The sequence below is a fragment of the Paroedura picta genome, chromosome 9 (genome assembly GCF_049243985.1).
Source record: "Paroedura picta isolate Pp20150507F chromosome 9, Ppicta_v3.0, whole genome shotgun sequence".
Taxonomy (NCBI): domain Eukaryota; kingdom Metazoa; phylum Chordata; class Lepidosauria; order Squamata; family Gekkonidae; genus Paroedura; species Paroedura picta.
Window position 1 is genome coordinate 21,299,843 of NC_135377.1, and position 25,342 is coordinate 21,325,184.

The 25,342-nt window shown below is 43.3% G+C and overlaps 1 protein-coding gene across 2 annotated transcripts in view; it reads right to left on the minus strand.

Annotated features, from left to right (window-relative positions):
- LAPTM4B (lysosomal protein transmembrane 4 beta) overlaps positions 1 to 25,342 on the minus strand; it is a 61,557-nt gene that overhangs the window by 17,314 nt on the left and 18,901 nt on the right. For both annotated transcript variants that reach the window (XM_077351834.1, XM_077351833.1), the window contains exons 2-4: positions 19,659 to 19,770; positions 14,663 to 14,736; positions 13,414 to 13,536 (exon numbers count right to left, since the gene is read on the minus strand). In XM_077351834.1, the coding sequence (XP_077207949.1) occupies positions 13,414 to 13,536; positions 14,663 to 14,736; positions 19,659 to 19,770 (309 nt within the window). The remainder of the gene's footprint in view (positions 1 to 13,413; positions 13,537 to 14,662; positions 14,737 to 19,658; positions 19,771 to 25,342) is intronic.

Consider the following 25,342-nt stretch of genomic DNA (forward strand, 5'->3'; position numbering starts at 1 on the left):
AGGGTAGAATTCTAGCTTACGAGCATGCCTGCAAATCAGGTCAGACCTAAGGTAGTAACTTGCCCAATGTCATCCAGCAAACAGAACTGTGAAACAGCGTTCCCAGTACCCAAACTTGACTCTGTACCACACTGGGTCTTTGTAACACAATACTCCCCATTAGGGAACCCCAAGCTCCAGTTTCCGTCATGAAAAGCAGTTTGGGTAAGCAAATAAGACCAAAGTTTATGATCAGACTCAAGATCTACATTTCATCAGGATTCAATGTGCAATCTAATTTTTTTAAAGTAACCATCAATGGTCATTACCCTCCTGACTGCAAAGTTATCAGATACAGAAGAGGGAGTGCAGGAGCTACTACTATTATTATTATTTGTTGTTGTTGTTAGTTGCGAAGTCGTGTCCGACCCATCGCGACCCCTGGACAATGATCCTCCAGGCCTTCCTGTCCTACTACTATTTATTTATTCATTATATTTATATACCGCCCTCCCCGGAGGCTCAGGGCAGTTTACATAAGAACAGAGAACAATTCATAAAACAGTCTATAAACATTTGAATAACCTTACAATAATAATAACTAATAGTTGTAACCATATAACAATGTAACAGTATAAACAATATAGACAATACAACAGTGCAACAATGCAAACAGGTCCAGAGCATAGTGGTGGAATTCTGAGGGGGGGGCGGGGGGGGGGAGCTACTGCACAATTATTCAAGATATAAAAGGAAACCTGCACCAAGTCACACATCTGTGTCTCTTCTCTTTAAAAAGAAACCTCAGCAAACAAAAAGAGAAAATAGCCATTTTAGGCTAAGGTATGACTCTACGTAGAGCTTCTTGTGGCGCAGAGTGGTAAGGCAGCGACATGCTGTCTGAAGCTGTCTGCCCATGAGGCTGGGAGTTTGATCCCAGCAGCCGGCTCAAGGTTGACTCAGCCTTCCATCCTTCCGAGGTCGGTAAAATGAGTACCCAGCTTGCTGGGGGGCAAACGGTAATGACTGGGGAAGGCACTGGCAAACCACCCCGTACAAGTCTGCCATGAAAACTCTGGAGGGCGTCACCCCAAGGGTCAGACATGACCCGGGGCTTGCACTGGGGATACCTTTACCTTTACCTTATGACTCTACGTATTAACTGAGGATGAGTGGATTAGGAGGTAATCTGAGCTGCTGTTTTACTGAAAAACAGAGGCTTCTAGAAGCATTCCAGGGGTGGCCAAACTGTGGCTCTCCAGATGTCCATGGACTACAATTCCCATGAGCCCTTGCCAGCACACAGCCACCCCTGCATTAGACCTTTTTTGTTGGATGCTTAAACCTCTGGCATGAAAGACTTTGGAAAACACAAATCTTCTTAGTTCTTCAGCATTAATTCTTTGGGTTTATTCAGGCATGACAGTGACACGTATACACAGTTGCTGCATGAATTTCCTTTTTACCAGCTGCCGGCAAAAGATATTCTTCATCTGGAGTCCCACTGAAGTGTTCTGACTGCTTAATCTAACCAGATCATATGTAACAGTCTGGAGATAAGTGTTACACAACTTCTTTATGTAACTCCCCCTCTCCCCCTTTCTATTATGCTGAATTTCAGGAGTGGTTTTGGTCACTGTTTTACTGCAAAAGTGAGTCTACCTCAGCAGACCAGCAATTACCCGTCCGTGTTCAAAATGCATCAAAACAGAACTATGTCTGTACTTTCTCTGTCCCTCATCCCCTACCACTGTAAACTACTAAACTTTACTAGCACACTGAATCCAATTATCTTGGGACAGGTTATGTTAAGGATATGGCAGACTGAAATTCAAACTAAACTAAACAGTCAAATCTCTACACTTCCAAAAACTGATACACTCACATTTACGAGTTCAGTTATAACATATACTTTCTGGGTGGTAAGGCAGCAGAAATGCTGTCTGAAGCTGTCTGCCCATGAGGCTGGGAGTTCAATCCCAGCAGCCGGCTCAAGACTGACTCAGTCTTCCATCTTTCTGAGGTGGGTAAAATGAGTACCCAGCTTGCTGGGGGGTAAACGGTAATGACTGGGGAAGGCACTGGTAAACCACCCCATACTGAGTCTGCCATGAAAACGCTAGAGGGCATCATCCCAAGGGTCAGACATGACCCGGTGCTTGCACAGGGGATACCTTTACCTTATTTTCTGACACAAATCATTATGTGTCACAAGGGGTTGCTACTTTTGTGTGGGTCATGAGAAAAATTCAAGCTGATTGCTTGACAAATAACATGGCTTCTCCAAATAGCTGATAAGCAGTGCATACTGCTAATATTGATTTTTACTTTGTTTTGGGGATAGTTTTAAACTCTGACGTGGCATGTGTTTTGAACATGTAAATTGTGTAAATTTGAACATGTAAAAAGTTATCATGACCCCAAGTTGCTCTGCTTTGCAAAACATCTCCGTCTAAACATTCACTCTTCCATCAGCAGACAGAAAATAGGGCTGTGTTTTCCATCCTATAAAGTTTCAGCAGTTTATATTACAAGTTGAGGGGGCCATCATCATGGGAGTGGGGAAGAGATACAATTTCAAAATTTATCCCCCAGCCCATACACCAAGTCTCTGCCTCCAGGACTCTTTGCAGGCAAATTCCCTTGTCTTTCCCCATGCCTCTTAAAGTATGGCTGGTTGTTATTAGGCTGTTTTTTTAGGGTTGTACCCCACCCCCACCCCATATGGCTGAATTAAAAAAAATTGTTTGTGTTTGCTTTTAATACCTTCCCCCACCTTGGCTTCCATCGTTGCCTTGTGAAAAACAAACTAATTTGCCCTTACTTTCACATCAATTAGTCCTTCTTTGCACTGAATTTCTCCCCCTGGTAACATGAATACATTTTGTAAGTGTTGTTTTTGTGTTAATTGCATATATAATGTGTAAGTGGTACAAACAATTTGTAAGAGCAAAATAAATGAAGACTCCCCTGCAACAGCAACAAAAGTTTAGGTGAACTAAAATGGGTAACAATTCCAACATAGAGCACTTCGGAATTATGAACATTTTCATCTTCGTTAAGCCCTAGTCAATTCACAGACCCATATCTTTTGGCATACCTGGGGGAGTCTTCTAATTATGTAGGAATCCCTGTCTTGTTTTGTTCCTACTTTAATGACAGATTCCTAGACACTGAATGACTGCCATGAGCATCCCGATTTTCTACAGAGGGATGCTAATTTTTGTACAAATCATTCATAGCAGCGGGAGTGGAGAACATCTCTTCCCCCTATTCCTTCCTGTGATATAGGTATTTAAGCCTAGGATGGTCCAAAGGTTTTTTTTTTTTTTTTGGAGGGAAGGGGGATTGTTTTGGGAACATAGCTGAAAACTTGAGTCCACACAACCAGAATTAAACTTTGTTGACTTCAAAGGTGCCATTAACCTCAAGCCTTGTTCTATCATTTCAGACGACCATGGCCGCCCATCCAAATACACCTGAATGAGCCTGGGCTGAGCTTCTGTTTTCTCTGTTGTTACAGGTGTTTAAGCCTAGATGTGACCAAAGTTGTGAGCCAGAGGCAAGACTCAAAGGGCTCCTGGCCCCATGGCTAGGAGCCTTTGTGCCTGTGTGAGCCTAAGTGGATCTAAGATCCTTCTAGGAGTGAGGAGTCAAAATCTGTTTGCTTAAATTATACTTGGGCTCTTTACCGGTACCACCACTGTGAAAAATTTCAAATTAAGCAGACTAGCAGGTAATTCCCACGAACTCTTTGCACAGCAGCAAAACACCAGTAGGTAGGAGTTATAAAAGGTAAAGGTATCCCCTGTGCAAGCACCGAGTCATGTCTGACCCTTGGGGTGACGCCCTCCAGCGTTTTCATGGCAGACTCAATACGGGGTGGTTTGCCAGTGCCTTCCCCAGTCATTACCGTTTACCCCCCCCCCCCAGCAAGCTGGGTACTCATTTTACCGACCTCGGAAGGATGGAAGGCTGAGTCAACCATGAGCCGGCTGCTGGGATTGAACTCCCAGCCTCATGGGCAAAGCTTTCAGACGGCTGCCTTACCACTCTGCGCCATAAGAGGCTCTAGGAGTTATATCTTGGTCAAGTTAGATACTTGGGCATCCCAGAACTCTGAGCTACTGATCCAAATCCGGAAGAGTAGGGCAGACCAGGATTTTGTTCCTACTTTAATGGCAGATTTCTAGATACTGAGGTGCCTTCCTATTAATGTCTTCTCTTGAATGGAGATGTGGAGAAGGAAGGCAAATGAGGAATGAAACTCTTACTCTGCTTTAAAGGACGGGGACGTCTATTGTAATCACAGACAGCTACAGAAACAGGTGATGAAGATCAGAGCCAGGCTCCTTCCTTTATCCCAAAACTACGCTTTGGCCGCCAAAGTAGCCGTTCGCGCCCAACCCTGGATATCATTCAGTAAATTTGTTTTAAATGACTTATAAAAGGTGGTGACTTTTAAAACCTTACTGGCAACTAACTACAGTTTGGAAGTGAGGGCAGGGAACAGCGGGGAATGTCTCTTAAGTCAGGGGTAATTAACCTGTGGTCATCTAGATGTCCATGGACTGCAATTCCCATGAACCCCTGCCAGCGTGTGCTGGCAGGGGCTCATGGGAATTGTAGTCCATGGACATCTGGAGGACCACAGGTTGACTACCTCTGTCTTAAGTGACTGAACATGAAGAAGATAAATTGCACCAATGTCTGAAGATCTGCTAAAATTTTATGTCATAACATAAACATACATGGTACGTCACAGGTTCAAGCTCTAACATCTGTTTAAAATATCAGGTGGTAGGCGAAAGACCTCAGCCCAAGACTGTGGAGAGCTGACGCTGTTCTGAGTAACCAATACTATGTTTATGGGCCAGTGTATGGCAGCTTCACAGGTGGTCCCATTTGGTCCAGCCTCCTGATTCACACACAGCCATAAAAAGGTAAAGGTATCCCCTGTGCAAGCACTGAGTCATGTCTGACCCTTGGGGTGACGCCCTCTAGCGTTTTCATGGCAGACTCAATACGGGGTGGTTTGCCAGTGCCTTCCCCAGTCATTACCGTTTTACCCCCCAGCAAGCTGGGTACTCATTTTACCGACCTCGGAAGGATGGAAGGCTGAGTCAACCTTGAGCCAGCTGCTGGGATTGAATTCCCAGCCTCATGGGCAAAGCTTTCAGACGGCTGCCTTACCACTCTGCGCCACAAGAGGCTCACACACAGCCATACAGATGCCAAAAGCAGGGAAGGGAGGCCAGGGCCCACCATGCCTCTGAAGTTCTCTGATAAATCAGGCTTTTTGAGGGGAGCTGTGGGGGAGGCAGAATTGGCAAAAACCGTTTCCAGGCATTTCCTCAGTTTGTGATCTCAGAGGATCAAGACCATAGTTAGTATTATTTTTAGTGCAGGTAGATATTAGTCACCTGGTGCCCACCTAGGAGCAGATCTACGTGGGCTGATGCTTGGAGTGCCAGAGCTGGAGGGGAAAAAAACTATTTCTAAGAAAATGTCTTTTTCGCTTGTTTACAAAGGGCAATAATTGCATGGTTATTCCATGGCTGTCATCAAAAGTAGTTTGAATTACAGTGCATTACAGAAGGATGCCAAGATAAACATATCTATTGAGTTCTTCTGATCAACCACCAGATTGCAGCTCTAGCAGCTGACAAAAACCTGCACTTGCCCCAGGGCTCAGGCAGAAGCTCACATTAAGAGGGATAAGGAGGTGAGGTATCTGGCAGGAAGTGGGTGGCAACTCACAGGTCTGTCAAGGGTATAAGAAGACATTTAATGCACATTAGGGCTATGCTGAGGCACCCCTCCAGGTTCTTCTGAGAAACCAAGTTCAGGGGATAGGAGGGTAAGGGGGAAAATACAGAGGAGGAGGGCACTTCCCTTCTAGTCTGAGACCCACCCCAAAGCTTTCACTACACAAAGGAGTCTTTAGTGGCTTACAATCACCTTTCCTTCTTCTCCTCACAACAGACACCCTGTGAGGTAGATGGGGATAAGAGAGCTCTGACAGGACTGCTCTGTGAGAACAGTTCTATGAGGACTGTGATTAGCCCAAGGTCAACCAGCTGCTGCATGTGGGGGAGTGAGGAATCAAACCTGGCTCTCCAGATCAGAAGCTGCCTCTCTTAAGAAGATGTGGTTTTTATATCTCACTTTTCACTACCTGAAGGAGTCTCAAAGCAGCTTACAATCACCTCCCCTTCCTCTCCTCACAACAGGCACCCTGTGAGGTAGATGAAGCTGAGAGAGCTGAGAGAAACTGCTCTGAGAACAGCTTCTAACTGGACTGTGACTAGCCCAAGGACCCCTAGCAGGATGCATGTGGAGAAGTGGGGAATCAAACCCAGTTCACCAGATTAGAAGCTGCTGCTGCTAACCACTATACCAAATGGGCCACACCAAGAGCAGCATGTGAGGTATTCTATATTCACATACCTCAACACCCCTGCCTCAATTCAGTCATGTTACCTCAATGGGATTTAACTGGGAGGGATTTGCTTTTCAAGACTCTATATATGACTTCTTAGTGGCAGTTGTGAAGGTTTCTTACATTTATTCTTCTCTAGAGATGCTTCATTCTTAGGCAGTTTTTATGTTACTTCCTCAGGCAACGTCTGGCATGTGTATGACTCACTGATGTGTTTTCAGAGGGCACACCAAATGTGACATTTTTAAAAAACGCACAGTCCTCAGGACTGTTTCCTTCCAGATGATGTGTTTTGAGACCTTTGGCTACAAAGTCTAAGAATGGACTCTCCAAAAGATAACCGCTTCTATATCCCCAACAAAATTAAGAGTCCAGTAGCACCTTTAAGACCAACAAAGAATTATTCAAGGTGTGAGCTTTCGAGTGCAAGCACTCTTCCTCAGACTAAGAACTACCATCATGACAGTGAGAATATAAAGCAAATTTAACAGAATTAAATTTTGCTTTATATTCCCACTGTCAATGTGCTAGTTCATAGTCTGAGGAAGAGTGTTTGCACTCGAAAGCTCACACCTTGAATAATTCTTTGCTGGTCTTAAAGGTTCTACTAGACTGTGATTTTGTTGTGCTACTTCAGATGGCCACCCATTTGAATCTATCCATATATTCCCAGGCTTTCACTGGAACTTCCCAGCACCAGTCAAATCCTTTCTTCCCCCAGGCCTTTGCGATTAGCATGGCACAAGTCTTGCTGCTGTGTAAGGAAAAGTCATTGAAGAGGAAGGCTGGATTCATAACTCAAGGTCCCTGGGGGCACAGGGAAAGAAAAACAAGCTACTCCTGTTGAATTGGCACCAGGCACTTAGTTGGCTTTGAAGAGGGAAGGAGAAATGAAAAAAAAAAGATTCCCTCCCTCTTTAGTCACATACATACACACTGAAGGGTGTTTTTCTAATCACAACACCAGTGAAGCATACAAGAAAAGATGCTGTTAAGAAGTAGATTAAGCTTTGATGGCACAGTCAAGTGACAGAAAGAAGAACATTCACCAAATGCTAAAAAATTCAGTTATTGGCCAGTCTCTCCTATAAAAAGGCCAATTGTGTTTTTCAACGAAAATTTACCAAGGACCTCCTAGCCCAAACCCTACAATTCCGATGCTGCCATTTTTACGCTGCCCCTTTAGCTGTGTACAGAGTAGCAATTGCACCAAGATCCAGAATTTAAAATATTAAGCAACTGCCGTATCTCACTTTTTTTTGTGATACATATCTGGCTCTGATTAGAAAGAACAGCAAGTCCTTAATCTACACTCCAGGTGAACCTGTGAAAGATTTGCAGCTGGATATTTGGGGAGTCCAGATGTGCAGCCAGCCCACATGTTAAACGCATGGAAAAAAATTTATTGACGCAATTGTTACTGGCAGCACTATACAGATAAATGTGGAATTTCTTGACCCAGATTATATAAAAGCATTAGTTCAGTTGGAAACAAACAAAAAACAAAATTCAAACTGAACCATGAGTATAGCTCTATATGTTTTTTAAAGTTATCTTAGTTAGACCATAATGGGTTCCAGCTCTGTAGGGTCACTGTGGGTCAGAAAAATCATATTTTGTGGCAATCCTCCTTATGCCATGACCCACGTAATTATTGTGCACAGCAATTCTCTAAGAAAAAATAGCTGGGATTTCCATAAAGAGAACTTCCAACATCTTGTGTGGTGTGGCCCCCACAGATTCACTGCAGCAGGAACCTTTGCAAGCTAGAGCCCACACAGAATCATAGAGCTGGAAGGGACCTCAAGGGTCATCTAGTCCAATCCCCTGCACAGTGCAGGAACTCACAACTACCTGCCTACCCACAGTGACCCGAATTTCATGCCCAAGTGACCCCCCCTCCCAAAATCTCCAGAATCCAGCGAATCCCACAGCAGTGATCGACAATTCCTTGGGTATGCAAGGAAGGAACACAAGAGACAAACACTGGCACATCCTTTCCTGCCCACACACTCTGCCTAAGTTCATAAAATCAGCATTTCAGTCAGATGTCTATCTAGCCTCTGCTTAAAAACTTCCGAAGACGGGGAACTAACCACCTCCCAAGGAAACCTCTTTCATTGAGGAACTGCTCCAACTGTCAAGAACTTCTAGATCAGGGGTAGTCAAACTGCGGCCCTCCAGATGTCCATGGACTACAATTCCCACGAGCCCCCTGCCGGCATTTGCTGGCAGGGGGCTCTTGGGAATTGTAGTCCATGGACATCTGGAGGGCCGCAGTTTGACTACCCCTGTTCTAGATGTTTGGCTGAAAATTCTTTTAAATTTCAACTCATTGGTTCTGGTCCAACCCTCTGGGGCAAGAGACAACAACTCTGCTCCATCCTCTATGTGACCGCCCTTCCAGTATTTGAAGATGGTTGTCATATCACCTCTTAAGTCGTCTCTCCAGGCTAAACAGGCCAAGCTCCCTCAACCTTTCCTCATACAACTTGGAAGCCTCTCACCAACTTCGTAGCCCTCCTCTGGACATGCTCCAGTTTCTCTAAATCTTTCTTCGGTTGTGAACACTGTACTCCAAGTGAGGTCTTACCAGAGCGGAGTAAAGTCGTAACATCACCTCATGTGATCTGGACACTATACTTCTTTTAATATAGCCCCAAATCCCATTTGCCTTTTTAGCTACCGAGTCACACTGCTGACTCACGTTCAGGGTCTGGTCTACTAAGACCCCCAGATCCTTTTCACATGTACTACTGCCAAGACAAGTCTCGCCCATCCTATAGCACTGCGTATTATTTTTTTTCCTACCTAAATGAAGAACATTACAGTATCACTACTGAAATTCACTTTATTCATTTTAGCCTAGTTGTCTAGCCTGTCAAGGTCATCTTGTGTTCTGAACATATATATTGTTTCAGAACATACTCAGATCGAAATTTGAGCTGCTCACTTAACAAAAACCCACAGGGACATCCTAAGAATAGTTTCTTGGGAGTAAGCATTGCTCAATAGACTTCAACAGGATTCCTCTACCAGTTCACATAGTGTAAACTCACAAAAACTACAGAGGTAATTTTCAGACACAAGATTTGGACTTTGGACACATGCTCTGACTGAAGCCAGAAAAACCCAAGAGAACAAAGCCAGTGCTGGGAAAAGAGGCAACCTTCTTACAGTGAGTTTAGTTGGTGACAGGACAGTCCAGCTGTAGGAACAAGTGGGCCATTAAATATGTCTTCCAAATTTGGCAATCTAACAGAGGTTGCCCTAAGGCAAGCCTCTTTTCATTCTTGCGAAAAGGTTTGCTATTATCTTTCTAAACCACAGAATTGAACTCTTAATCTGCTATCATTAAAGACAGAATACATAATGAATTAAGTCAGAGGCATGGAAATATTCCAATCCAAAAATACCTTCAGCAAAAATGTGCATGCTTTGGGGGGGGGGGGGATGCCAGTATAGGAGAACGATCAGTTTCCTGAACAGGAAAAAAGAAATCTTGAGCACCTTTGGTTATAACAGTGGTTCTTAACCTGGGGGTCCGGACCCCTTTGGGGGTTAAATGACCCTTTCACAGTGGTTGCGGCAAGGAGCTTGGCGGAGGGGGGGGGGAGTTCCACCACTGTTGACGCTCCTCCTGAAAGTGCCCGCCAATTTATATACAATTTTTAACCGATTTATATACTATCATGAACAATGGATCTTCATGCCATTGGTCAGTTTTGGTTTAATTTCTGTGAAAGAACCCTTGCATAATTGTATGGTTGAGGGTCACCACAACATGAGGAACTGTATTAAAGGGTCGTGGCATTAGGAAGGTTGAGAACCACTGGGTTATAGAAACATTACTAGTTGACTTGCCAAGTATATACTTTGGATGGACAAGACTTAATGTGGTCAGATGTATACACATAGACAGAAAAGAGCCTCTTGTGGTGCAGAGTGGTAAGGCAGCAGACATGCAGTCCGAAGCTTTGCCCATGACGCTGGGCGTTCAATCCCTTTTAGAAAGCTTTATTGAAGACAATATTTGATATAAAGTGTTTTAAAATGATCCTGGCACCCAAGTTCAGCATTGGAGACAGCGTGTTTGATCTGTAATACTTGCATTTTCCATAAATACTTCATTAAGCTTTCAGGGTCACAATTTAACATCCCCCCCCTCTTCCGCAAACGTAAACTACACAGAATTTAAAGTGGAGAGAAGAATGTAGGGCTGGGACTGTATCTGTAGGAAACAGAAAATAAATCTAGCACTGTGTGACTTTTGTTTCTGGCAAGCTGTTTCTGCTCTTGTACTGTTTTCTCTTTAAACCAGGATTCTCGTAGTTTTTATTCATGCAAATCCACATATGGGGACCAGGCAGCCAGTTAAGTCTCAGGGCAAAGCCAGAGTTGAAAACAAACGCTTGAGCTACTACCACAATGCCCCCCCCAAGCCCCTTTCTCATGAGATCTATTTTAATGCAATGTTATTTTGCCTGCCCTCTCCCAACAGTGAGATGTCAGACTGAAGCATCTAATATAATGTATTAAATTAAATTAGACATTATAAGGCAGAGGAGGAATGAGAGAACTGGATTGCTGCCAGGGCCATGCCTCTTGTAATAGCTAGTTCTTCCCTCTGTTTGCTACCTCTTTCTGCATGTTATGTGTTCCCCAACCACCAGCTTTGAAAGTGCTTGGGTCGGCTACAAGGGCACAGGGCTGGAAAGATCTGATCTGGCCCCCCTGCCCCCTGGCAGCACAGAGGTCCTTAGCTATGTGCGCTCAAGTCACCACTCTACATAGGTAAGCAGTCATGAAAACATCGAGTGAGAGATTTAAAAAAAAAATATCTGGCTTTTATCAACACAGAGAAGGAATGAACTCTGGGCACACCCATCTGAGCACTTTGCAACTGGCATGAAGGGTTTGCACTTCATTAATGCTGGAATAAGCATTTCAAGATGAAATAAAGAAATCCCAGGACAGATTTGTCAAAGGGTCGGGGAAATCCAAGTTAACTGCAGTTGTAGGTAGGGGAAATACTTTGGCCACCTCATGAGAAGGAAGGACTCCCTGGAGAAGAGCCTAATGCTGGGAGCGATTGAGGGCAAAAGAAGAAGGGGACAACAGAGAACGAGGTGGCTGGATGGAGTCACTGAAGCAGTCGGTGCAAACTTAAATGGACTCCAGGGAATGGTAGAGGACAGGAAGGCCTGGAGGATCATTGTCCATGGGGTCGCGATGGGTCGGACACGACTTCGCACCTAACAATACAATGCAGGTAGGGGAATCAGGGGGGAGGAACATTTCATTCTTCCCCTTAACCCCTTCCTTGCCATCTCCTCCCTTCTACCTCCGCCTCCTGTTTACCTTTCCTTGCCACGTGCTGGCTCCTAATTGCCACCTCCCACCTACCTATCTTGGCTTCTTTCCCCTCCTAGTGGGCTCTCTGCCCAGGCCAGTTTGGCAATGAGATAGAAGTAGCAGACTGGTAGAAGGGGAGAAGAAAATCAGAGTTGCCTAGATATCAGGAAAACTTTTTTCACAGTCAGAGTAGTTCAGCAGTGGAATAGGCTGCCTAAGGAGGTGGTGAGCTCCCCCTCACTGGCAGTCTTCAAGCAAAGGCTGGATACACACTTTTCTTGGATGCTTTAGGATGCTTTGGGCTGATCCTGCATTGAGCAGGGGGTTGGACTAGATGGCCTGTATGGCCCCTTCCAACTCTATGATTCTTGACTGCTGCTGCATTTTCAGGTGTCTTTATGGCCTGTGGCTACAGCAACCCAACATGCTGCCAGAATTCCAGCACAGCTTTTTACTTTCTTGGAAGTAAGTACTTCTTTTTGAATGGATAGTGCTGATCTCTTGAGTGATTATTGGCTTGTATTTTCAATGTTTTTTAAAAAAACTATTTGCTCATATTGTAAGTTTCATTAAGTAATTATTTTGTAAAAGTTGGTGGGTTACATGTTCCTTAAACACACACACACACACATACCCATCCGAGGGTAGCCTGAGATTCTGCCCAAAAAACCTTGTCAAGTCAAAGGAACAAAGCTGCTCGTTGTGAGTTTTCTGGGCAGTGTGGCTGTGGCCTGGTAGTTTTGGACCCCGACATTTCATCAGCAAGTGTGGCTGGAATCAGACGTAGAACCAAAACCAAAAAAGGAACACAACACAACCTTTATGGGTAGGAACTCAGAAGTTGAGCTGTACAATAAAATAATGTAAAAATGTTGATTATTATAGTGCACAATTAAAAACAGAATAAAAACTTTATAAAATCTATATAGAACTAACAGCACATGAGATGCACTCTCAGCACAGAATGATATAATAGCGAAGAGTGGTGAGCCTAGGCATATGCCATAGGAGGTGGTCTCCAAAAAGTATAAAATTTACATATATTGGTTGGAGCCATAATATACAGATCCCATTCAACCACTCAGCTACACTTTATAATGAGTTTAATATAAATATTTTATATAGAGTGTATTATCACAGTTCTGACCATGAGGAAGACCCAGTAAGGTTGAAATACGTTTGGTCTTATGTGCTGTTAGTTCTGTATAGTTTTTATGAAGTTTTTATTCTGTTTTTAATTGTGCACTATAATAAATAATCAACATTTTTACATTATTTTATTGTACATCTCAACTTCTGGAATGGCAAGATGGGAATCTCTCCATGCCAAGGTGTGGAATATGTAAACAGTTGTTGGGCATTCTATTTACTTCACACAAGACAGGAATGTGATGTGTTAATGACATCAGCCACACTCCACAGTTCGGGGCAGAGAGATCCCCATCTTGCCATGTTCTCACTCTGAAGAAGCCAGCCACAGTTAAGGGCGAATCGCCAGGGATTAAAATGGCCCCACGGCCACACCCACAACAACCAATTGACTCCGGCCGTGAAGGACAGTTCAAACGAAGCTGTGCTGCGAGGCTGCTTTGTTCCCTTGCTTTCTCGAGGACAGGAGTGAAAGAGAAGGGATATACCAGTTGCCGCAGGTAATCCTGAATTGTGTTCGGATAAACGAGCACGCTGAGAGCCACTAGGGTGTTGAGTGCAAAATCGAAGATTTGGTAGCAGAAGAATGGGATGATCCAGGCGGCATGTTGCTGTTTAAAAATAAGAAAGAAGAAATCACTAGTCTTCTACGGTAGCTACAAAATCTGCAATCGGTATTTAGCTCTTCTCCGTAACCAAGGATGCAAAAGAAGACAAGCAGAAGCTGCGTTCATAAACAGCGGTTTGTTTAAACTGCAGTTGGTTGCCCAAATCCTGGTTAGCTACCAGACGTGAAACAGATCACAGTAATCCTAACTGGTCTGCCGACTGTCTGCTTTCCTACTTGTGTTGCCCGGCCGCTGGCAAAGTCTCTCTGCACATGCGGCCCATTTGTTATTAATCAGCTGCAATAAATAGGAGAGAGAGCCAAGCCTCCTCCTCCTTCACATTCTGCTAAAGACCATCAGTCTCCCTCCCACTCTCCCTTGAGCTGCTAAACGGAATTCTTCAAACAAATGCTTTGAATAAAAAGAGATGGTTAAAGCAGCTCTGCATCACCACTTTCTCTCTTGCCCATTTGTTGCTTTCCAAACTTCTAAAGCTCATCCTTATGTTCAGTTGTCTCAAAATATTTAGCATGCTTTTCCTTTAGAGTGCCCGTCGGGTAGTTTTCATTCCCCACAATGGTGGGATATGGGAGATATTGTTTTCCCCTGATGGTGGCCACCTGCACTTTCTTAATTATTTATTTTTTTACAGCTGGCTAATTCACAGCCAGCTAATGGCAACCCACATTACAAAGCAAGGGACATTCCAAGGTGGTTTGCCATTGCCTGTCTCTGTGCTGTGACCCTAGCCCTTGAAGGCCTCCCATCCAAATACTAATCAGAGCGGACCCTGCTTAACTTCTGAAAACTGGATAAGACTGGGATATCCAGGGCTATCCTACTGCACTGTTAGGACACTTTTAATGCTATAGTTCTGTGTGAATACATATCACTAGGTGCGTGTGCATGTGCATGCATGCATTCATATGTACACAGAAATCAACTGACATGCATGCGTATGACCATGTATAAGCTATTTGTAGCCGCATCAACAATTCTGAATATGAAACTGACTGAAATTAAAATGAAATGAACGAAAAATGAAAACTTTCCCATGCAGACCCTGGCTGAACTATGAAAGCTTTTTATCCTAATTAAATTAAGACAATTAAAAGAAATCCCATGTTACCTTGTATGCACCATACGTGGCCATTGCACAGATGAGAATCATGAGGAGAGAGATTGCAGTGGCAATGCACATATCTGAGAAGGAAAAAAAGAAGCCGGGTGTGAAGACCTCATTTCTCAGTATTGATTAATTTCCTTTTAAACCATTGTCATGTCAGTCCTTTGGGGACAGCCTGGAAATGCACACCTGTGCAGCACGCCTCTTGCTCTAACAGAAGGAAGAAATATTTTTTTAAAATCATATCACAAGGACAGGGACCCTCACCGAAAGAATGACTCTTCTCCATCCTGCCTGTAGGAATTCACCTGGGAGAAAAACAGATGACCTTCTGACAGATTCTTTTTTTTTACCTTAAGCCTGCTCCATCAATCTGCACTATTCACTCACCTGAGAACAACATTGGTGCATGTCTGATGCATGGGCGACCTCTAGTGGACACAAAGGAACATCCAACTTTGTTCAAGTCAAGTTATTGCGGGATGCCCAGAAGCCACTGATCTCAGCTTTATCCAATGAATGACATCATCCATGCTGTAATCACCACTCTTAACAGTGCAATCCTAAGCAGAGTTACTCCCTTCTAAGATCATTCCCTGCACTTCAAAGGAGGTAAGACAGAAAACTAATTCAGCACAAGCTATACCTCATAATCTCTGCATGTACAACCAATTACTTAGGACGGATGTTTTCAATCTTTTAGGCTTGAAGCCATATGGATATGTTCATGAGTACTGCAGTTCCTGCTCTGTTGTTGTTATAGATCTTTATCTTTTATGTAAATGATTTATGATCGGCTCAGGATTGTGTGGGCTACATATTAAACACTTTCTGAGAGTCTCTCAGAAATTAAAGCGCAAATGATATTTTAAAAGGGGAGTTTTTATTCTAAATTAACAGAGGAAACAACAAAGATCTGGAACAACAAAATGCAGAAAGCAAAATATGATGTTTCATCAACATACACAGATGGGCAAAAACCTAAAGGCTAAACCAGGGATTCCCAGCCAGGGGTCCATGGACCCCTATGGGTCTGTGTGCTTTCTACTCTTACCTTTATGGACTTAGCCACAAGGCAGGGAATTGGCTGCCTCCACTCAGAGGGCTTGGAGTGTAGTCCATGGATGTCAAAATCAAAGGGGATGGTTGGTCGTGGAATGGTAGGGGGAGTTTGAGCTGTCGTCTCAGCTCCTGCCCGTCTTTCTGGCCTGCATGAGGCAGAGCCACCACACTAGTAGTAAAGGTGGGGGGAGGGAGTGAAAGAAGGGCAAATGGTACAGATAGTTATGCCACTTCTGGTGGGCGTGGCTGGGAGGCGCGGCCAGCTGACATCACTTCCGGGTGTCCCCAAAGGCTGAAAATGTATTTCAGTGGCTGCTCCATGGTCAAAAGGTTGGAAAAGGCTGGTCTATCCCATCATATTGTAATTATTCACTTAATTTTTCATTTTCTTACTTACAGCAGAAAGGTTTAATTTTATTTAAAATGGCTTTCTTTATCTATTAAGCTTTCCAAGGCATCAGCATTCAAGGGATGAAGGGAAGGCAGAAAAGAATCCGATACATGGAAATCGTGAATCACTCAAGAGATATATTATTTATAGCTGCTCTGATTAACTCAAGAAGAGTAGTATGTGCTGAGACCATCTGAGAAACTCTCGCCTTACCACTGATTAAGAAAATAATTCCAGCTGCAGACAGGCTGCATTTTCCCCTGGTTGTCCAAAGTGACAAAATGCAGGAGCCCCATTGCCTCTTCCATTATAGTTTCAGCCTCATTAGGTCTTGCAAGTTTTTGTGTTTCTTGAGAAACCTGAAGAGCTCCTTTTGCCCTGAGTCAAGAGGAGGGCAAAAGATACGAGTGCATTCAGCACAGTGACTTGACAACTATATTTCCTTCAATACTTTTAAAGCATTTTATTTAATAATAAATTGATACATTAATACATTTTATTGAAAAATTTTCATTTTGTTTACTTCAACTGTTGTTATTAGGTGCGAAGTCGTGTCCGACCCATCGTGACCCCATGGACAAAGATCCTCCAGGCCTTCCTGTCTTCTACCATTCCCCGGAGTCCATTTAAATTTGTACCTACTGCTTCAGTGACTCCATCCATCCACCTCATTCTCTGTCGTCCCCTTCTTCTTTTGCCTTCAATCGCTCCCAGTATTAGGCTCTTCTCCAGGGAGTCCTTCCTTCTCATGAGGTGGCCAAAGTATTTCAGTTTCATCTTCAGGATCTGGCCTTCTAAGGAGCAGGCAGGGCTGTTCTCCTCTAGGACTGACCGGTTTGTTCGCCTTGCAGTCCAAGGGACTCTCAGGAATCTTCTCCAGCACCAGAGTTCAAAAGCCTACTTCAACTGTATTCCATATTTTCCCCCAAAGGGGCACAAAGTGACCCACCTTGTTCTCCTCGCCTCTATTCTGTCCTCACAACAACCCTGTGAGGAAGCTTAAGATGAGTGTGTGTGACTGGCTCGGGGCACCCCGCAAGTGTCCATGGCACAGTGGGGACTTGAAACTGTGTTTCCCAGATCCTTGTCTGATACTCTAACCATTAGAAAAAGAAGAGGAGTTGTGGTTTTATACCCCACTTTTCACTACTCAAAGTGGCTTACAATTCCGTTCCCTTCCTCTCCCCACAACAGACACCCTGTGAGGTAGGTGGGGCTGAGAGACCCCTCATAGAACTGTTCTGCAAGAACAGCTCTAACAAGACAGTGACTAGCTCAAGGTCACCCAGCTGACCGAATGCAGAGGAGTGGAGATTCATAGCTGGCTTGCCAGATTAGAAGCTATTGCTCTTAACCATTATACCAAGCTGGCTATACACAACACTGGTTGTCCTGCCTCACATATCACTTATTTCCAGAAACAATATTCATGAAAATGAGTTCACATTATAAAGGATCAGAACTGTTCACCAACATTTATCTCTTCAATGGAAGCTGTTGGCCTATATTTTCCAAAACAGAAACTTTATGTCTACCATCTGTTGTTTTGGGCCAGAAATAATTATTCTTTTAAAGAATTATTTTGAGAGCCAGCTCGGTGTAGTGGTTAAGAACAGCAGCCACTAATCTGTAGAACCGGGTTAATTCTCCATTCCTCCACAGGTAGCCAGCTGGGCCACTCACAGTTCTCTCAGAGCTCTCTCAGCCTCATCTACTTCACTGGGTGTCTGTTGCAGGGAGAGGAAAGACACATGATTGTAAGGTACTTTGAGACTCCTTTCGGTAGTAAGAAGCAGGATACAAAAAAAACCAGTTTATGAAAATACAGCAGAGATAACTGCATAAAACTGTTTCCGTGGTAATATTCAGAAACCCAGTTGGAGGGTTTCTGTCATGGTTCAGCTAGATATATTTTATTCAACGAATAAAGCGACTTTTCTTTCAAACAGGAATGAGGAACAAAACCTGACCTCCTAATGTCCCTTTCCTATATGTTACAACTACTTTGGATTGCAAACTTTTAGTCAAGGCTCTGTGGCCATTTCCGCACCTGTTAAATATAGTGAAATGCTTACCTTACGTAGTCGTTATATTCCAGCCCCTCCTTTACATTAACCCCTTTTCGAAACACAAGGCCACCCTAAATTAGGATGTGCCTAGATATGGGAAAGCACCAGGTCAAACCATTTCTGTTCACCAGGGCTTTAAATTAAGGGAGTGATTAAAAAAAACAAGATTATTTAAGGCCGGTCACTGTTATTTTAAGGTCCCTGTGGTCTGTTTTTACTATCAACATTTTTATGCTGGTTTTTTGCAATGCTGGATTTTAGTTAGTATCTTCCAATGCTTTATTTTAGTTACTGTTATTTTGTAAATTGCCTTGAGCAGGTTCCTGAATAAGTAGCATTAAAATATTCAAAACAAACAAAAAGGAAAATTGGGAGAATATGGAGGGGGGGAACCTACTATGTAATACTCTTTTAGAATGAGTGAAATCCTTCTCAAACCAAGGTTTTCCACTCACAAAATGAGTACCAACACAAAAGCTCTCAATTTTTAAAAAATATTTCCATGGGAAAAATCTGGGAAATTTTAGGGAGTGTTGAAAATAAAACCTCCTAGGAGATATTTTCCTTTTTGAGAATTTTTTTTTCATGAAAAGCATTTTACTCGTTCCAAATAGTATGAAAAAATCAAATGAAATGTATAGTATGAAAAAAAATGAAAAGAATTTGTGGAAAAATTGGAACATTTGGGAGAACTTTAAAAGACTCCTATGATTTTGCAATGAAAGCAATGAAACACAAAGTTCACTAAAAATATGTTGTCTGCATTTTTAAAATTTTAGATTTATTTTATTTATTAGTTAGTTGGATTGGATTTGTAGGCTGTATTATATAATAATATAGCATTCCATAAATATGCTAGTAGTAGCATTTTATATTGGAGCTCAGTTTAAAATGTTGCATTTAATGTGGTCCAATTAGTAGAGACATTTCACCTTGACAGGAAAGTAAATATTGTTCTTATTTCAATTTCCCCTCAAATTTCCTTTTTTGAGGAGAGGAAAAATCCCCCCCCCTTCCTAGTGGCTTGAAAATTTCCAGAAATTTTATGTTTCTAGTTGTTAGTTAACTAGCAAAAGGACTGATGGGCCAACTTTCCATAGGGCTTCTTTGCTGCTTCCCAAAAAAGATGGAATTTCAAAAACATTTGATTGAAGAGTTGCAGGGCTACTGAACAGCCTTATTCTTTGAAGGCAGACTTCTAACACAAAACACTGCTATATGAAACCTGTGCCAACAGACCTTGATTGCCAAGGTTAATCTCTGGGAATTATGGTAAGACAGCCAGTTGCAGTCCTCTCCATAAGCCTCCCCTTTAACACATGCTTCTTTGTTGAAAGATTCTTCCGGGAGCTTTTTTAAAAAATGAATTGTAGGTCTGCCCTTCAAAGTGCTGTCCTGGCACAATCCCAGTTCAATTCAATAGGGATCAGGTTATAAATTACTAATGAATGCTTGTAATTAAATGGTATGGACTTACTGGCATCATCCATAAATTCAAAGTCACCCCCCAATTCAGCAGTCGTCAAGTGGTACTGGCCAGGGTCTGTCAGGGCGCTCAGGACAATCAGCAACACTACCGAGTTGATGATCTGGAAATGAAAGAAAAGTCACAATGCACAAATTCTGCTCCTAAGAAGCACTCTGCTGGGTCAGAATGCTAGTCCATCTAGTCCAGCCTCCTGTTCATACAGCTGTCAATCAGATGCCCCAGAAGGTCAACAGAGATGACATGGATGCCAAAGTCTCTTCTTAAAGTTGTCTATTTAGCACTGGTATACAGAAATTTACTACTTTTGAGAAGAACAGTTGGTTCTTATATGCCGCTTTACTCTAACTGAAGGAGTCTCAAAGCAGCTTACAATTGCCTTCCCTTTCCTCTCCCCACAACAGACACCCTGTGAGGTGGGTGAGGCTGAGAGAGCCCTGATATTACTGTGCTGTCAGAACAGCTTTATTGGTGCTGTGGTCAGTCAAAGGTCACCCAGCTGGCTGCATGTGGGGGAGTGGTCAATCAAACCCGGCTCACCAGAGAAGAGGTCCGCGCTCCTGATCACTACAGCAAGCTGGCTCCTTCCTGACATATGGGATAAGATATAGGATTAAAACCTGTGGAGATTTAGGCTCCAGGTTAAAATGCTTTTGCTCACCCAGGCTTTTGGTTGACATGTTTCTCTTTTCCCAAGGAATATGAGCTAAGCTGGTGACCTTTAACTTTTTAAAGTTTGGTGTAGTATTTAGGAGTGCAGACTTCTAATCTGGCATGCCGGGTTCGATTCTGCTCTCCCCCACATGCAGCCAGCTGGGTGGCCTTGGGCTCGCCACAGCACTGATAAAGCTGTTCTGACCGAGCAGTGATATCAGGGCTCTCTCAGCCTCACCCACCTCACAGGGTGTCTGTTGTGGGAAGAGGAAAGGGAAGGCAACTGTAAGCCGCTTTGAGACTCCTTTGGGTAGAGAAAAGCGGCATATAAGAACCAACTCTTCTTCTTCTTCTTCTTCTTTTCTGCTGAAGCTAAACATGGCCAGCCCTGATTAGAACTTAAATGGGAGACCACCAAGGAGTCTAGGGTTGCTACTCAGATGTGGACAATGACAGACAATAGAATAAACTAAGTAGAAAGAGGAAAAGCATGGTTTAGAAATGCTAATGGCCAATGGCTTTACGTATGTAATGAAAATAAGTAATTCATGCCCCCCTTTTAATATTAGAACAAGTGTTCAACATGGAGTGCTCACAAAAACAGCCAAGACAAGTGGCCTTATTTTGCAAAAGGATCTTTGCTTCTTGCCATCTACATTTTTTCAAAGTGTGACACGTTTTTATTTCTCACAGGCATCATTTTAAGGGCTTTTAGACACTCCCCTTCCCATCAGACACATCCCGTAAACTTTGCAGAAAACTTTCGTTTGCACACAGAATGAATTAAGTAATTGTAACTTAGCTCTTTAGGAAACTTTTTAGGATAAGAAATAGGATAGTGACCTTAAAAAACAACTTGCCATGGCAACGAAAACGTACCAGTCTACTTTCTCCCATGAAAATGAAGCTCAACATTTGAAGCCAACTTTACAGTGGAAGATAAGCATGCTCACTTTTCCTGACTGATGGGAAGCACACATCTATGCAGCCCACACATGCTCGTAGACTCCCAGACTCCTGAGCAATCTCTAGAGCAGGGGTAGTCAAACTGCGGCCCTCCAGATGTCCATGGACTACAATTCCCAGGAGCCCCCTGCCAGCATTCGCTGGCAGGGGGCTCCTGGGAATTGTAGTCCATGGACATCTGGAGGGCCGCAGTTTGACTACCCCTGCTCTAGACATACACCTATCTGTCATAATTATTAGCATGTCGCTCCTTAGAAAGAAAAGTCACCTCTACCAGAAGACTATTATTCTATCTCAGTCATGCAGTCCACTTAGATTATTAAAAAAATATCTATTTATAGTTCATTCAAGTCTAGGCATCTAAATGGCTGGAAAAAAATTATCCTAATGGCAATCCTTGTGAAACATTCCTCATTCACACAGATTACTAATCAGGATAATGCTGATGAGCTGAAGTCAAGGAGATCTTTTCCTGAGCTGTTGCTAGGTAACCATAAATGTGCCAGTCTGCAGGGAGAGGCCTTAGGGAGACCAATCAGGACTGAGGCACCCAAGGCACAGGTCTTGTGGCCACAGGCAAAGGGCCGTTTGCAATTCCAGGATGATATCACCTGGCACATGCCAGTGCCACTGGACCTTGAGTACACAGGATAGCAGCAAACCCATGCCAGTGATGTATGTGTGTACACCCTTGCACAAACATGTTGTGCATGAACAGAAGGGAGAGTCAGCATTCCCTGAGATGGGGCAGCTTCCAGGGCCTAGAGCTTTTAGGAGGACACACTGATGTCAACACCCTTCCTTCCTTCCTTCCTTCCTTCCTTCCTTCCTTCCTTCCTTCCTTCCTTCCTTCCTTCCTTCCTTCCTTCCTTCCTTCCTTCCTTCCTTCCTTCCTTCCTTCCTTCCTTCCTTCCTTCCTTCCTTCCTTCCTTCCTTCCTTCCTTCCTTCCTTCCTTCCTTCGATCCCAGCTACATATGCATTCTAGTACCACCTGGGAAAAGACTGTAGGTGAGGCAGGCTGCTGAAAGCATGGGTGATGCCTTGCAAGCAGAAGGGGAAGGACACATAAGCACGTGAGAGATGTGGAGAAAGGTGGGAGGGAATGAGGGTGTGAACAGGTGGTGGGTGAGGGGACCTCCCTGGGACCTCCCAAAGCCTGTAACCAGCACTGCTCAGATGTGATGTTTCTGCTTAAAGGCAGGCCACCAACTTTTGTTGCTGAGACAGAAGCACCTTGAAAGAGGTATTTACTTCCCTACAATCCTTTTTGGGATTCCTGCATGACTGCAAGAACGCCCTGTGCTTGCCATTTCAAGGACATCCTGTGGCACTAAATCAAAAGTAGTCCAAGATTACGGGTAAAAATCCCATTTATTTGGAAGGAATGGAGTGCCTTTCAGCAAGCAGATATACTGGACATAGCCATGCAGGTAATTTATGTACTGTGATTCGGTATATGCAGTCCACACATCTGAACAACAATACTGAGATGCAAAAGAATGTCCTAGAAAGAAACACAGAATGGCACCAAACTTGCTTAATTTTTTATCTTTTTCCTTTTCACATTTTAGTCCAGAAGAATATATGGTCATTTTTAAAGGTAGGGATTGTTGTGTATTTTATAATATGGGTTTTTAATTTTTAGGGGTAATTTTATTGGGGATTTTATGGATGTTGTTACCCACCACGAGCCTACGTGGGAGTGGCGGGCTAGAAATTCAATTGATGATGATGATGATGATGATGATTCTAGATGTTGTTAGAGTCAAAATTTCACCACCTAACTTGTACAGTGGCATAGTGCAGAGTATACAGGCCATGTATACAGACTATACAAGCAATATCTGTGAATGGAGAAAACTACCTTCCACTCTACAAGGGGTTCAAGAGATCAGAAAAATCACACAAGGACTGATATCGCACAGACTGGCACACAGGCAACAGACAGTATTAGCAGACAGCGGATTAAAGGGGGAGGACAGACCAGAAGGATATCGAGTGTTTTGTCTGCACGTGAGGCAAAACAAGGTGACTTCCTGCAGTGGTTACATAAAGGATGAAGCTGGAGCACTTCAGCACTTCTACTCTCATGCGACACAATGCTTAAGCCACATGCTGAGAGCGGTTGTGGTGACTATACCACAACGGCTCTCAGTGTGAGACTTAAGCATTGTGCTTAACAGCAACAGACTCTCGTCCACATGAAACCTGCTGGTTGACCAGTCACGGTTCTCTCAGAACTCTCTCAGCCCGATCTGCCTCACCAGGTACCTGTTGCAGGGAGAGGAAGGGAAGGAGGAGAAGAAGAAGAAGAGTTGGTTCTTATATGCCGCTTTTCCCTATCCGAAGGAGGCTCAAAGTGGCTTACAGTCGCCTTCCCATTCCTCTGGAATGGAGAGGAGCAGGATGTAAACTGCTTTGACTCCCAACTGGGGAGAAAGTAGGGATATAAATGAAAGTTAAAAAGTAAAGGTAAAGGTATCCCCTGTGCAAACACCAGGTCATGTCTGACCCTTGGGGTGACGCCCTCTAGCGTTTTCATGGCAGACTCAATACGGGGTGGTTTGCCAGTGCCTTCCCCAGTCATTACCGTTTACCCCCCAGCAAGCTGGGTACTCATTTTACCCACCTTGGAAGGATGGAAGGCTGAGTCAACCTTGAGCCGGCTGCTGGGATCGAACTCCCAACCTCATGGGCAGACAGCTCCAGACAGTATATCGCTGCCTTACCACTCTGCACCACAAGAGGCTCTTAAATGAAAGTTAAAGAGGCATAAATGATTCTACCTTTTATCTTCCCTGGTTTCATTGTCACAGCCCCCCTGCAGAAGTAGGATAGGTTCTCTGTGCGTGCCTCAGGCCACTCAGTTGATTCCAGGTCTCCCCATTTCAATTTTAATCACGATACCACTCTTTCCCTAAATACTGTCACTCAAGTTTATTATTTGACCATCCTGTATTGTCAAATATTCCATGAAACCAAGATGATCACTGTGTATGTGGCACCATAACAAGGCCTGATTGCCCCCAAACTGTCAAGAGAAGACCCAGCAGCACAGCAAAACTTCTCCAACTGACTGATGCCTCCAAATTGGTCCAAAATAGAAAACCAATCCTCATTCAATCTGTACATAAAAGTTTGCTGCAACTGGCCTTAAATCCATTTTTTAGATTCTGAATATGCAGACTGAACCAGGATTATTCCAGGATGCAATATGGAAAATTATTTACATTATAAGTCAGGAAAGAGAGTGAAGGAGGATCTTGTGAATGAGTTGGGAGACTTTACCAAATACCATAATTTGCATTCTTCTTTTTTTAAAAAAAAAAAACTTTGTTTACAATAACCATTATACTAGTTTTCCAGTTTGTTAAGTATCAAACCTATTGATTGTCCAGATGGTTATTATTTATCATTATAAGAGCACTATTTGTTGTTCTAATGAGAGCAATGCTTAAATTTAAAAAAATATTTGATGAAACCTCTTTTGACCACTCAAATGATCAATTTGAATGGAGGAAGAAGAAGGTGGTTAACTTTGTTGGTCTAATTTTAGGGGTAGATGGGATTGCTACTTCTGAAATCCCATTTGGAGATTAAACAGGATTCTGGTTATGCTTCTTAATTGTCCCTTATAAATAGACAAACCAATTCTCATTTAAGCAAAGGACAGCAAGCTGAGCTTTTAAGACCATTACATCACATTGTGCAGCCAAGGTCTAATAAAACAATAAAGAACAGATGATATCCCAGAATCTTTTTGTTGGAACTATTTCTTCAGCATGGAAAAGAAGATTATGTGAAAGCGTTAAGCCAAAGTTTCTCCCATGACAGCTTAATTAAATATGAGGAAGGTGATAGTCAAGTAAATTCTGGTCACTTTGTGCACCACAGTTTCCTGCAGGATAGGAAGAACCCTGGCAGCTTTAAGGTCTGTAGCTACAAACCTTCCCAGATGATGCAGCTCCTGGTAGGAGTGGCCATTCTGCACTGCTCCTTACATTAGCCGCATGTCTATCTTCTTCCAGCACCCAAGAGAGGAAATGCCCAGAGG